Consider the following 14,634-nt stretch of genomic DNA (forward strand, 5'->3'; position numbering starts at 1 on the left):
CACCTACATGGTCCCCAGTTATGCCTGTCTTTTTGTGGGGTAAATGGAACATTCCTTGTTAGAGTCCTACTCTGGTCCCATCCCATATCTCTTTCTAGGGTATACTGATCACATCATCATTGCTGCTTCCCTCTCTCATTCGGAATTGGAAACATTTAGCAATTTTACTTCCAACTTCCACACTGCCCTCACCTTTGCCTAGTCCATCTTTGACTCCTCACTTCCCTGACATTGCTGTTTTCACTTCTGGGGATAAGCCACCAACATACACCATCGTAAAGTGTGCCGCTGGAAAAGCACAGCAGGTCTGGCAGCATCCGAGGAGCAGGAGAGTCAACATTTCAAGTATAAGCCCTTCATCAGGACTGTTCCTAAAACATTGATTCTCCTGCTCCAGGATGCTTTCTGACCTGCTGTGCTTTCCCAACACCACACTTTTCAACTCTGGCTCTCCAGCATCTGTAGTCCTCACTTTCTCCCACCAACAGACACTACAAACCCACAGACTTTCACAGTTACCTTAACTGTACAACTTCATATTCTACTTCGTGTAAGGACTTCATCCCATCCTCCCAGTTTCTCCATCTCATCTGTTCTGGTGATGCTACCTTTTTGTGCATGGGCCTCAGAACTATCCACCTTTTCCTCGAATCATGGATTTCCCACTAATTGGTCAACCTTAACTGTGTTTGACTCATCTCCCACATTTGTACCCTCACCCCTTCCCTCCCACAACAATGAAAGGGTCCCCCGGTGCTTTCTTACCACCCAACCAGCTTCGGTATCTAGAAGACTATAAGAGGTTCTATCATCCCACGTTGTTCTGCAGGGACCATTCCTTCCGGGTCACTCTGGTCCAGTCTTCCTCCATTCCCAGCAATGTTTCACCCCGTCAAGGCACCTTCCCATGCAATCACAGAACTTGCCCATTTACCTCTCCCTCCTCACCACCCAAGACCCTAGACACTTCTTCCAAGAGAAACAGCAATTTACTTGTCCTTCATTCAATCTGGTCTACTGTATTCACTGTTCACAAAATGGTCTCCTCTACGTTAGGGTGCTGAAATGCAGACTAGGTGATTGCTTGGCCTTTACTGCTTATATTCTGCTTGCAAAAATGATCTGGAGCTCCCACTTGCCTGCCACTTCGACACACTACTGTGTTGCAGGCTATAGGCCTGCTGCAGTGTTCCAGCAAATTTCAGTGCAAACTTGAAGGATATCATCATATTTGTCACTTTGTGACCCTGCAACTTCTAGGACTCGACATTGAGTTCAATAACTTTACAGCCTGGTTACATCTTCCCTTTTTTTTTTAAACCTACCCACATCCAGTCCTGTCACAACATGGGTTGTTTTTAGCAAAGCCACCCATTTTAACATACTCCAAAGACCATTACCACATTATAAGAGTTATATTCAGTACAGCTCATCTATTTGCTCCTACTCTTTGTCCTTATTGTTACTAATTCTGCTTTTCCTCTATCCTGGCCTGCTTTCCATAATATCCTTGTTTACCTCCTGCTTTTATACCTCTTTTTGTCTCTAAGCTTCATCTCCACCTATAATAATCACATCATCCCTTCCAACTTCAGCTTCAGGATAAGTATCACTTTTTCCTAGTTATTAACAGCTCTGATACAGTGTCACTGGACTTGAAATTTTAACTCCACTTTCTTCCCACAGATGCTGCTGGAACTGCTGAGTTTCTCTGACAATTTCTGTTCTGGTTTCAGAATGAATTACGAATGGAATGAAATCAGGTGTGCTTCTGCTTCTCTTTGACATTGGTGAGTGAAGAAAAAGAACATGGACACTACATCCTCACTCTCAAATATAAAAAAAATGGCATTACTGTTCAAGGGTTGAACTGACAGGTCAATCAACGATGTCCCATCATGTCCAGAGTAGATAAGTCCCCACAATAGCTGCACTCGGATGACAACTCTGGTGATATCAAGAAGTGAAGAAGCATCTGCCAATAACAAAAGCTGCAGGCCTCAACACTATCCCTTGTAAGACCTATGCTCCAGAACTAGCTACATCTCTGGCTAAGCTGTCCCATGCAGAAACAATATTGACATCTACCAACCAGGTGGAAAATTACCTCGGTATGTGCTATTCACAAAAGCCAGTATAATTACCATCCCTTTAATATTCTCTCCAGAGCTATCAGAAACCATTTACTCATCAGTAACCTGTTCAGTAATCTTTGTTTAGGCTCCGCCAAGACTACATGGCTCCAAAACGCAACTAGTCCAAACATGAACAAAAAATTGGATTTAAAAAGGTGAGGTGACAGAGACTAGTTGGAACATCAGTATTGTATTTGTTAAAAAGTGCCAAAGGTTGGAATGAGAGTTAAAACGATCAGTATGCAAATGCCAGGCAATGAAAAAATCATTAGAGAATTTAAACATCTTGCCTTGACTTTCAATGACATTACGACTGCTGAATCCACCAAATAATACAGGTTATCACTGACCAGTCACACAAATACTACAGCTACATAGGTAGATCAAAGATTTGGAACTGGTGCAGTGAAGCTTGTGGAAGAGCAAAAACTTAGATTTCTGCACTTAATTATGGTTGCATTGATATTAGATGTTGCTGCGCTAGTTACTCCTTAATAACATCAAACACCAATAGCCACACTGTTATTATTATGACATATTGGCAAAAGCTTCAGTGACCTATAGGTGCTAAGTCATTTTCAAATTATATGGGCAAAGGGTAATTTGAAATACTTTATTCCTACCTAAACCTTTTTAGATGATATGGCCCTCAGTTTTGAAGCAACACATCTATAAACTAAATACTGACTTGCACTTGCAGGGAATCAAGATTGCAAATGTTTTATATCTGAAATTACATGAGCATCTTCACAAAATATGGAGCTAAGAAGGCATTTCTGTTGCAGTAATTCAAAGCTGTCTTTTTATTCATATTTTCTGCTGCATAATTTACATTCTGGTTGGTCACACAAAATGATCAGCTAATTTTTATACTCAAGTACCTCAAAAAGTACAATGGATGGGGTATAAATTCTATGGAAATGGGCATTTCTTGCTTATTGTAGATGAGCCAAATATTTTATTTATTAAAATAAAATGAAACTTCAAAGCTGACAATACACCTATATACGTATTTTGGATGTAAAAAATATGATCTCCTTACTCTGGATAACAGGTTGTGCAGTTCATGAGGATGAAGTTTAACTACTTCGCCCAACTGTTGAGCTGCTGCTTTTCTTGTTACTGGTGTTGTTCCAGTATCCAGTAAAATAAATAGACGATCAAGCCTGTTGAATAGAAGAAAAAGATACTGTTTCAATTCAACATATTGGTACTTTAAAATTATTTTTGCAATGAATTTACTGCAATTTGAAAACAGTCACAAAAAAAGTGAGGTCTAGGGCAAACAATGTGGCAGACTTTATAGTTGTGAGTAACCAGCGAGTTCTTGTTTTATTCCTTTGTAGAAAGCCATGAGTCTGCTTCCCACTCATCCATTATAAAACAAGGTCCCAATAAGGTAACAAAAACTGAGAGCCTTTAGGTGTCCATGATTATGCCAGCAATTTAAAAGAACGAGTTCCATGTTTTATCTCAAACTTGAGTCAAAAGACTTCCACTTGACCACACTTGCAAAGTACAGTCTGCACTACAGCAAGGGAAGCTTCTGGTCTGCAGCTGTCTCATATGACGTTACTTTAAAAAATGATTTCATTTAAAGGCTAACCCAGCATATGCAACTAATCCATTCTCCAAAAAAACATATTGGGTATAATGTTACAAATTTGAAGGAAACAGGATTAAATTTGCGACTAGCTTTTGTTTTACAAAAGGTATTCATAATCTGGCAATGTATCTTCAATGCAAATTAAAACAAAAGGAGTCACATAACCTAGGATATTGAGTTAGGTGCATCCCCTACTACCACACTTGAACAGGAAGTTGGTGTTGTTAATGTCACTGTGGGCCCACACAACATTTGAAATAGAAGTTAGGACTGGAACCAGAAACAGTAAGCTGGTCTTTGCAGCCTCTCTTTCATTGCCTTGCCACCTGCCTCCCTTGCCATCTAGCTAACTATATCTCTGGGCTCATCACTTCACTAAGGAAGTGGGCTAAGAGGGAGAACAGTGTGTGAGGCACTGAGGACTTTTTCTGAGCACCCCTTTGTACCAACAATTTTGTAACTAAATTTATTTCATGTAGCAGCCTGAAATAAACTTAAAGTATGAAAAAGTGTTACACAAATCCTGCAGCATCGCTAGTGATGTCACAGGTGCTGCGAGTATATGGACGATGAGCGCTTCCCCACAGTCATGTTTGTGTGTGCCTGGATCAAATGAGGTCAGTGAATTGCAGTAAAATCGACGAAATCACTTGTCCATGAAGCTGCCTAGTCACAAATGATAAATGTCACTATAGGAGTACACTGATGTAGGCAGACTTCAAAAAAATGGTTGCTGCATTTAGCGATTTTGGAGAATATTTGTCGCTCAGGTTGAGGTTCTGGATGTAAGTTTGTTTGCTGGAGGTGAAAGGTTTGTTTGTTTTTGGACGTTCCATCATACTAGGTATCATCATCAGTGAGTCTCCAGTGAAGCACTGGTTTCTATTTATGTATTTAGGTTTCCTTGAGTTGGTGATATCACTTCATGTGGTGATGTCATTTCCTGTTCTATTTTTCAGAGGGTAGTAAATGGAGTCTAAGTTGATGTGTTTGTTGATAGAGTTCTGGTTGAATGCCACGCTTCTAGGAATTCTCATGCATGTCTCTGTTTGGCTTATCCTCGGATGGATTTGTTGTCCCAGTCGAAGTAGTGTCCTTCCTCATCTGTATGTAAAGATATTAGTGATAGTGGGTCATGCCCTTTAGTGGCTAGTTGATATTCATGTATCCTGGTGGCTAGTTTTCTACCTGTTTGTCCAATGTAGTGTTTGTTACAGTTCTTGCAAAGTATTTTGTAAATTATGTTTGTTTTGCTTGTTGTCTGTATAGGGTCATTTACGTTCATTAGCTGCTGTGTTAGTGTATTGGTGGGTTTGTGAGCTACCAGGATGCCAAGAGATCTGAGTGGTTTTGCAGTCATTTCAGATGTCTATGATGTAGGGGAGAGTGGCTAGGGTTTCTGAATGTGTTTTACTTGTTTGTTTGGGTTTGTTGCTGAGAAAATTGGCAGTCTGTGTTCATTGGGTACCTGTTCTTTTTGAACATGCTGCATAGGTTATTTTTGTCTGCTCTTCGTTGCTCCTCTGTACTGCAGTATGTATGGTGGCTCGTTGAAATAATGTTCTAATGCAGCTTGATTTGTGGATGTTGGGATGATTGCTTCTGTAATTGAATATTTAGTCCGTATGTGTAGTTTTCCTGTAGATGCTGGTTTGAAGTTCCCGTTTGGCTATTCGCTCTACTGTGACATCTAGGAATGGCAGTTTGCTGTTGTTTTCTTCTGCTTTTGTGAATTTTATGCCAGTAAGGATATTATTGATGGTCTTGAAGGTTCCTCTAATTTTTTTCGTTTACTAATAACAGAGGTGTCATCCACATAGAAGACCCAAACACATATGGACTAAATACTCAACTACAGAAGCAATCATCCCAAAATTCACAAATGAAGCTGCATTAGAACATTATTTCAACAAGCCACCACACAATGCAACACAGCGAAGCAACGAAGAGCAGACTAAAATCACCTATACTGCATTTTCAAAAAGGAACGGATACCGAATGAACACAGTCTGCTGATTTCTCAGCAACAAACCCAAATAAACAGACAAAACACACCCAGAAACCCTAGTCACTCTCCCCTACATCATAGACATCTCAGAAATGACTGCTCGACTACTCAGACCTCTTGGCATCATGGTAGCCCACAAACCCAACAACACACTAAAACAGCAGTAATGAACTTGAAAGACCCTATACAGACAATGAGCAAAATGAACATCATTTACAAAATACTTTGCAAGAACTGTAACAAAAGCACTACATTGGACAACAGGCAGAAAACTAGCCACCAGGACAAGTGAACATCAACTAGCCACAAAATCACATGACCCATATCACAAAAAGATATGACCCACTATTACTAGTATCCTGAAAAACAGATGAGGAATGATACCACTTTGATTGGAACAACACATCCATCCTAGGACAAGCCAAACAGAGACACGCATGAGAATTCATAGAAGCATGGCATTCCAACTGGAAATCTATCAACAAACACATCGACTTGGACCCCATTTACTACGCTCTGAGAAAAATAGGAAATGACATCACATGAAGTGATATCAAGGAAATCTAAACACAAACAGAAAGCGGGTCATAACACCTGTGCTTCACCGGAGGCTCACTGATGATGTAGTATGGTAATGAAACATCTGAAAATGAACTTTCCAGCTCAGCAAGCAAACTTGCATCCAGGTTGTTGCATTGTTATGATTTCAGCTCATACAACTTAACGAGAAATCTGAATTTTGCTGTTAGCTGAATGGATGATATATCAGATTTTACATATTAAAATTCTTTTGGAATTGTTCAAAATCTATTACATAGCCAATTTTCCTCAGTTCTAATGAAAATTTACATATCTAAAATGTTAACTTTTTCTCTGCACATTTGCTGCCTGCCTGGAGTATTTCCAGCATTTTCTGTTTATAATATCAGGAATGTTTTACCCAACAGCAAGTTTTCTTATGCATGGATCATTTATTAAAACAGAGGGCTCCAATTCTTGGGACTAAGTTACCAAAGGTAGCCTTCATTCAAGGCATCAAAATATCATTCAGCACATTATTATGGATAACTTAAATGAGCGCCATCTGTAGGAGAGTTTCATGATACATAATATGAGCTCCCTTTGTTATATAGACAAAGCATATATAGTTGCACTTGTACCCGAAGCAGAAAAACAGGTCAAGTAACAACTTTTGTTTTGGTCAGAACAGTTCTTTTTGCCTCAAGTGTCACACTCTAATGCAAATAATTGAGTACAGCTTAGGTAAAAATGTCCTGCTGAAAAATTGTTCATACATGATTATTAGATGTCTTTATAGCTAGTGGATAGTCACAGTTAAGGAAACCTTAGATTCTCAAGGAAGATAATACCAGTTCTTAAACTTGTGCTTCATGACTAATTTTTTTTTTGGAAAATAACATTCATGCTGTTAACAATTTCACTAAAGTAATACATGTGGAACCTTGATAAAACCTTACTGGAGTATTATAATCTATTGTCGAAAAGTGTGGTGCTGGAAAAGCACAGCAGGTCAGGCAGCATCTGAGGAGCAGGAGAATTGATGTTTCAGGTATAAGCCCTTCATCACGAATGTGGGGACATTCAGGTGGGGAAAGGGGCTGAAAGATAAATAGATGGATGGGGGTGAGGTAGCTGGGAAGGGGATAGGTAGGGGTTGGGGGGTGATGGTGATAGGGCAGAGGGGAGGGTGGAGCAGAGAGGTGGGAAGGAAATGGACAAGTAGGACAATTCAAGATGACGGTGCCAAATTGGAGAGTTGGATCTGGGATGAGGTGAGGGGAGGGGAGATGAGGAAACTGGTGAAGTTGACTTTGATGCCATGTGGTTGGAGGCTCCCAAGGCGGAAGATCAGGGGTTTTTCCTCCAGGTATCGGTTGGCTTGGATTAGGCGGTGGAGGCGACCAAGGACTTGTATATCCTTAGCAGAGTGGGAGGGGGAGATGGCCACACAGCAGTGGGGTTGGTTAGTGTGTGTGTCCCAGAGATGTTCCTTGAAACGTTCCGTGAGTTGGTGTCCTGTCTCTTTAATGTAATGTAGAGTAGACCATATCAATAGCAACAGATACAACAGAGGAGGTATTTGGATGTGCAGGAAATTCTCTGCCAGATGTGAAAGGAATCTTTGGGGACTTGGACGGAGGTGAGGGGGGAGGTGTGGCACAGGTTTTTCACCTCTTGTGGCAGCAAGGGAAGGTGCTGGAAGTGGAGGGTTGGCTAGTGGGGGGTGGGGGAACGAGGACTTAACCAGGGTCCCCAGTTGCTGCCTGACCTGCTGCGCTTTTCCAATGCCACACTTTTTAACTCTGATCTCCAGCATCTGCAGTCCTCAGTTTATCCTATTATTATCTATTCTAGATCAGATAGTGGTCAGTGAAAGGACAACAAATATTTTCTCAGTACTTGCATTCATTCTCTGCACTGGAACACTAGCCTTGGTTGTGGTTCAAGCCTCAATCCAGGATTTTATCACATTAAACAATTTTTCTGTGGCAGTTTTAAGGGATAGCAGTAACTTCAGAGCTACACAAATTTTAACAACTTTTTTTTAAAGTTAAGCTCCTGATTGCTTTTTCAGATGAATGTAAAAAGATTATGTGACCTTTGAAGCAGGGTAAAATGATTTCTTCAGGGCCTGGCTAACATTTATCCCTTAACACATTACAAAAAAAATTACTTAGCCATTTATCTGGTTTGCTGATTTCAGCATCTTAGACAGCAGACTGATTTCAACAGCTTTCTACAAAGTAATGACTATGGTTTAAAAAGAATCTCTGGGTTTCAAAGAAGCAGGAGACTCCATGCAATACAAGGGACTTCTTGAAATGCAACTGATGCAGGTTTATTATAAATTCCTTCATTTTACCTTACCCCAGTACATCCAGCGTATGGTAAGACTGAGATATTATCTGATTTTATTTGTTGCCTTTAAAAGTTAAAGTGGTGACTGATGCAGTGTAAATTACAATGCAAAAGTTCCAATTAATTTTTGGAACATTTAGAAAATTGCACTGTAAGCAAAAAGGATAATGATTGTAAAAATGCAGGACAAATTAATGTCAATTCTGAAATGGGTGTACTTTGTACTTTCAATTATTTAAATAGTCATAGAGTCATAAAGATGTACAGCATGGAAACAGATCCTTCGGTCCAACCTGTCCATGCCAACCAGATATCCCAACCCAATCTAGTCCAACCTGCCAGTACCCGGCCCATATCCCTCCAAACCCTTCCTAATCATTTTCCCATCCAAATGCCTCTTAAATGTTGCAATTGTACCAGCCTCCACCACTTCCTCTGGTATAAATGTTGCAATTGTACCAGCCTCCACCACTTCCTCTGGTAGCTCATTAAATACACGTACCACCCTCTGTGAAACAGTTGCCCCTTAGGTCTCTTTTATATCTTTTCCCTCTCACCCTAAACCTATGCCCTCTAGCAACACTCCCTTGGACCTTACCATTAAGTGTATAAGTCATGCTAAGATTTGCTTTCCCAAAATGCTGCACCTCGCATTTATCTGAATTAAACTCCATCTGCCACTTCTCAGCCCATTGGCCCACCTGGTCAAGATCCTGTTGTAATCTGAGGTAACCCTCTTCGCTGTCCACTACACCTCCAACCTTACTAACTGTACCTCTTATGCCCACATCCAAATCATTTATGTAAATGACAACAAGTAGAGGACCCAGCACCGATCCTTGCTAAAGAAAATCAAAACATCTCCTTACTAGACAGTTAACATATCTGCCATGAGATGAAAATTTATATTTATTAACTTGATCTCCTCTTCCTCTACCACCATCTAAATTATATTAAGACGTTCTCATGAAATTGTAACTTCCACTTTTTCAGCACCAGCTTTTTGTTTGAAGATGTGACAGCTTAAGCTGAAATTCCTGAAATACCACATTACATGAAAAACTATAAATAAAAACTGAAAAAATATTGGCTGAAAGAAAGAAGACAAGATGTTTTGTCAGAGGAGTAATGTTGTAATGGTGATAAGGAGGTGGGAAAGGGCAAGGTGTTGTTTGGCTGGATCACCAAATAGGCAAAAGTGAGACCTGCAGATGCTGGAGATTAGATGTTGGAAAAGCACAGCAGGTCAGACAGCATCTGAGGAGCAGGAAAATCCTTGTTTTTGTTTAGATTAGATTAGATTACTTACAGTGTAGAAACAGGCCCTTCGGCCCAACAAGTCCACACCACCCCTCCGAAGAGCAACCCACCCAGACCCTTTCTACTACATTTACCCATTCACCTAACACTACGGGCAATTTAGCACGGCCAATTCACCTAACTGCACATCTTTGGACTGTGGGAGAAAGCCGGAGCACCTGGAAGAAACCTGCACAGACACGGCGAGAATGTTTGGACAAAAGCCTTTCATCAGGAAAAGAACTTTTGCCCGAAACGTCGAGTTTCCTGCTCCTTGGGTGCTGCCTGACCTGCTGTGCTTCTCCAGCACCACAATCTGGATCACAAAATATCTGTGCTGGAATGATGATGGTTTGTAACTTGCATCAATGAGTAATTTTTAAAAAATTCATGTTGCACAGAAATGGAAAGAAAAAAAGGTCCAAAACTGTATTAAAATATTGAAAATGTGTAGGTAAGCAGATGAATGACATTCTGTACACTGTCAAATCCGAGATGCTCAATAAAGAAGAAATTTTTGAGATTCCTAGAAAAAAAATTTCCCAAATTTACAGGATATTGTCTTTCAAAATTTAAACTGTCGAGATTTAAGCTTGCCATGTGTCACAATGCACTAGACCTCACTGTCTAAATAGCCACAAATGCCTCCTTGTCACAAAGTTTGTGATCATACAACCAGCTCTTCCCGTCATTCAGCCCACTGGGCCAAAATGTTGGCCAATATCCCAAACTGCCCTAAAACTTGAATCCTTTGCTAGCTTTTTTCCTATCCTTACTTGTGCCCTTTGAGAACACCTCATCCCAAGAGACCCACCTTCTGTTACCTTGAGACTATTGCAACAATCTACTGACCACTGAACATCTCTTCCTGCTTCTAGATTAGCTGACATTGTTAACAATTCTCTCTCCCACTTTCAAATTTGACATTATCACTCCTCTCCTCAACTCCACCACCCTTACATACTGTTAACTCCTTCTGCTTTACTCTCAAAGAAAGTCTTAAACATGCTGTTGTCTCAAAAATCAATGTTGATCCTTCCAAAGATTCCATGTTTAAATCCAACCATTCCAGGTTCCTGCTGGAACAGTGCCAAAACTGCTTTCAACATCAAAAATAACATCTTATGCAACAGAAACAAAAAAGGTACCTCTCCAGCCTTCTCTTTGACACCATTTGACCACACCAACTTTCTCCCATCCCTTCCCACTACATCCAGCAATATGTGATTGCACTCAGCCAGAAAATCATCTGCAATGACATCTCTTATTACTCCCACATCATCACATCAGCAGTCTCTAAAGATCTATCCTCAATTGTCATTTATATGCTAAATAAAAAACCAAAAAGAATGGCAGATGCTGGAAACCAGAAACAAAAATAGAAAGTGCTGGAAAAACTCAGCAGTTATGGCAGCATTTGTGGAGAGAAATCAGAGTTAATGTTTTGGGTCCAGCGACCGTTCTTCACAAATGATGGTAGTTAGGAAAGAAGATAGGATAGGGAGAAGGGTTAAGTAGTAAACAATGGTTGGATATACAGCCCAAAGAGGGAAGAGAGAAGAACAGTTGGACAGACAAAGGAGTGAATAACAGTCAAGTATAGTGATGGAAAAGCACAGCCGGTCAGGCAGCATTCGAGGAGCAGGGGAATCGATGTTTCAGGCATATACTCTTCATCAGGAATGAGGCTTGTGGGCCAGTGGGACTGAGAGATAAATGGGAGGATGCTGGGGCTGGGGGTGGGGTGGGGGTGTAGCTAGCTGCAAGTGCAATACGTAGACGAAGGGGAAGGTGAAGGTGATACATTGAAGAGGTGGATGAAGCGGATGGGTGGGAAGGAAGATGAATAGGTAGAACAGTTCAAGAGGGTGGTGCCGAGTTGGAAGGTCGGATATGGGAAAAGGTGGTTGGAGGAGTTCTTCCTCCAGGCGGTGGATGGTAAGGATTTGGCGATGGAAGCAGCCCAGAACGTGCATGTCCTTGGGGGAGTGGGAGGGGTAGTTAAAAAGTGTTCGGCCACAGGGCAGTGGGGTTGTTTCGTGCATGTGTCCCAGAAATGTTCTCTGAAGCGTTCTGTTTTCCCAATGTAGAGGAGACCACATCGGGAGCAACAGATACAGTAAATGACATGTGTGGAAGTGCAGGTAAAGCTCTGACAGATGTGGAAGGCTCCTTTGGGGGTGGAGGGGGGAGGTGTGTGCGCAGGTTTTGCAATTTTTGTGGTGATAGGGGAAGGTGCTGGGAGGGGAGGTTGCACCACCCTCCACTCCGACCTATCACCTTCACCTCCACCTTGATCTACCTATCGCACTCTCAGCTACCTTCCCTCCCAGGCCCACCCTCCTCCCATTTATCTCTCAGCCCTCTTGGCCCACAAGCCTCAATCCTGATGAAGGGCTTATGCCTGAAACATTGATTCTGCTGCTCCTCAAATGTTGTCTGACCAGCCATGCTTTTCCAGCACTAGACTCTTCTATATGCACACTGACAGTTCAACCAACCTTCATAGTTGGTTCTGCTATCATGTGCATTTCTTCAACAGGAATTGGCTATAATGCGATTGAAGAATTTAGACAATTTTACATAGAATGCAAATTTTCCAAACCTGTATTGGCTATAGCATGATTCTGGTCCCATTGGTTTAAATAGTGCTGCTAATACACAATTTTTTTATTACATGAGATTACATGGGAATGGAACTGTTGCATTATAATCAGCACAGACTGTATCTCACATACCACCTCTCAACCCCTAGCTAATCTCTAAATTGTTAGATTGCATATCTGATATTTGATCTTTAATCCCCTCCATTAATTGTATACTGCTGGCACAGATGGAATCCTGTGTTAAACCAAGGCTGAAACTTGCTATTACAATTCATGGTAATGAGCTACTGACTACATTTCTGGTACCGTTGTATGCGCAATTCTGGTCACCATATTATATATAAAAAAGTACACAGTGGCTTATATCAAAAAAAGGACAGGGAGCAGATAAGGTTTACAAGAAGGATGTCAGAAATGCATGGATATACAAGTCTGAGTGGTGACATAACAGACATCTTTCAAATTGTGTCAGGTTTTGACAGAGAGGATACAGGCAGAATTGAACATAACTAGGCAGCATCAATATGTGATAGTTACCAAGAAATTCAACTAGGAATTCTGAAGAAACATATCTAAAAGATAGTAAGAATATGGAACCTTTACTAAAGGGAGTGGTTGAGGAGAATAGTATTGATTTATTTAAAAGGAGAAGCTAGACAAACATTTGAAGGAGAATAGAACAGACTGTAATGGTGGTAGATTTGAAAGAAAGATAGAAGGAAGCTCAAATTGAGCACAAACACCACCAGCATGGAATGGTTGGGCTATGTGGCCTATTTCTGTGCCATGTTGACAGCTAAGGCTGCCTACTTACATCCTTGTAATATTGACTGACTCCATAACCACTGAAACCCTTTCTTTGTTACTTTAAGGCTGGATTATTCCAAAATAACACTGGTCAACCTTCAACTTTTAACCCTTGGTAAAACATAAGGCACAAAAAAGCTCTACTCTGTGTCTCAACTCACACCAAACCCTGTTCACCTATCACCCACACGATGACTGGCATACACAAATTCCTGTTTAAAAATGACCCAGTTTAAAAGTCCCATTCTTGTTTTTACATCCTTCCATGTCACTGACTCACTCTATAATCTCCTCCGTAAGTCTTCAACATATCTACATGCCTCCATTCCTGGAGTCTTAAGAATCCCCATTTTTAATCACTCCACCATTGGAGCCCAAAATCCTGCAATTATCATCCTACTTCTCTCCATCAAGATATTCCATAAAGACTACCTGTTCAACCAAGCTTTTGCCCTACAACTTCCAAAATATCTCCTTTTATCAATTTTTGTTTGATAAAGTATTGAAAAAAAAAGCTTCACAATGAGCGGTGTTAGGCCACTACCTAAGTGAAAGTTGTTCAACCTCATACTTCATGATTATTGTTGAAATGTGTACGATGAAGTTGATAGAGACAAGAATTTTCACTGTGACTCTATTCGTTGATCAATTGAGTCAATCAACAATGCCAGAAACAATAGGTCAGGGGAAGTGCTCTAGTCAGCTCACACTTGACGTACTGATGAAGGTTCGATCTGAAACCCTCGTCTGACTATTCTCGCCACAGATGCCTCCCAATTTTTTTTTAAAAAAGCTTCATATCCTTAAGTACAGTGTCCCCAAAGGTTTATCCCTAGTTTTGGAGAAATCTGGTAGGGCAAATCGTGGGCTGATCAGCTTTGAATCCGTGAGGCATTCTCGGAGATCGAACCAAGTTCGGCCAAACGTGTAATTTATTTTTTAAATGTAAACTAGCTAGTGAAGCCGTCCAAGATCCTTCATTAGGAGCGATACCAAAGCATATGTGTACAAACAGATGTTGGTCCGCTTTGTAATCGGTACATGTACACAACAAGATTGTAATTATATATTGGCTTAAAAACTGGAGATTTTCCAACTCATTCACGATTCGGTACGTATCAAGACAGATGAAAATTAACCTAGTATGTTCAAGCATTGTTTTGCCATTTTAAGATTTACTGCATATTCCCCGTGGATGAAGGATATTTAAAACCCATCTAAGGCAGTTCTGGGAGCACAAGTAGTAAACATCTTCCACTCGCCTAGCTATCACTCGTCATTGATCTAGCATAG

General features: G+C 40.7%; 1 protein-coding gene across 2 annotated transcripts in view; it reads right to left on the reverse strand.

Annotated features, from left to right (window-relative positions):
• Nucleotides 1–14,634, reverse strand: part of btaf1 (BTAF1 RNA polymerase II, B-TFIID transcription factor-associated) — a 126,505-nt gene that overhangs the window by 111,224 nt on the left and 647 nt on the right. For both annotated transcript variants that reach the window (XM_043712510.1, XM_043712509.1), the window contains exon 2: nucleotides 3,178–3,301. In XM_043712510.1, coding sequence (XP_043568445.1) covers nucleotides 3,178–3,301 — 124 coding nt within the window. The remainder of the gene's footprint in view (nucleotides 1–3,177; nucleotides 3,302–14,634) is intronic.

This window comes from Chiloscyllium plagiosum, chromosome 22, assembly GCF_004010195.1.
Source record: "Chiloscyllium plagiosum isolate BGI_BamShark_2017 chromosome 22, ASM401019v2, whole genome shotgun sequence".
Lineage (NCBI taxonomy): Eukaryota > Metazoa > Chordata > Chondrichthyes > Orectolobiformes > Hemiscylliidae > Chiloscyllium > Chiloscyllium plagiosum.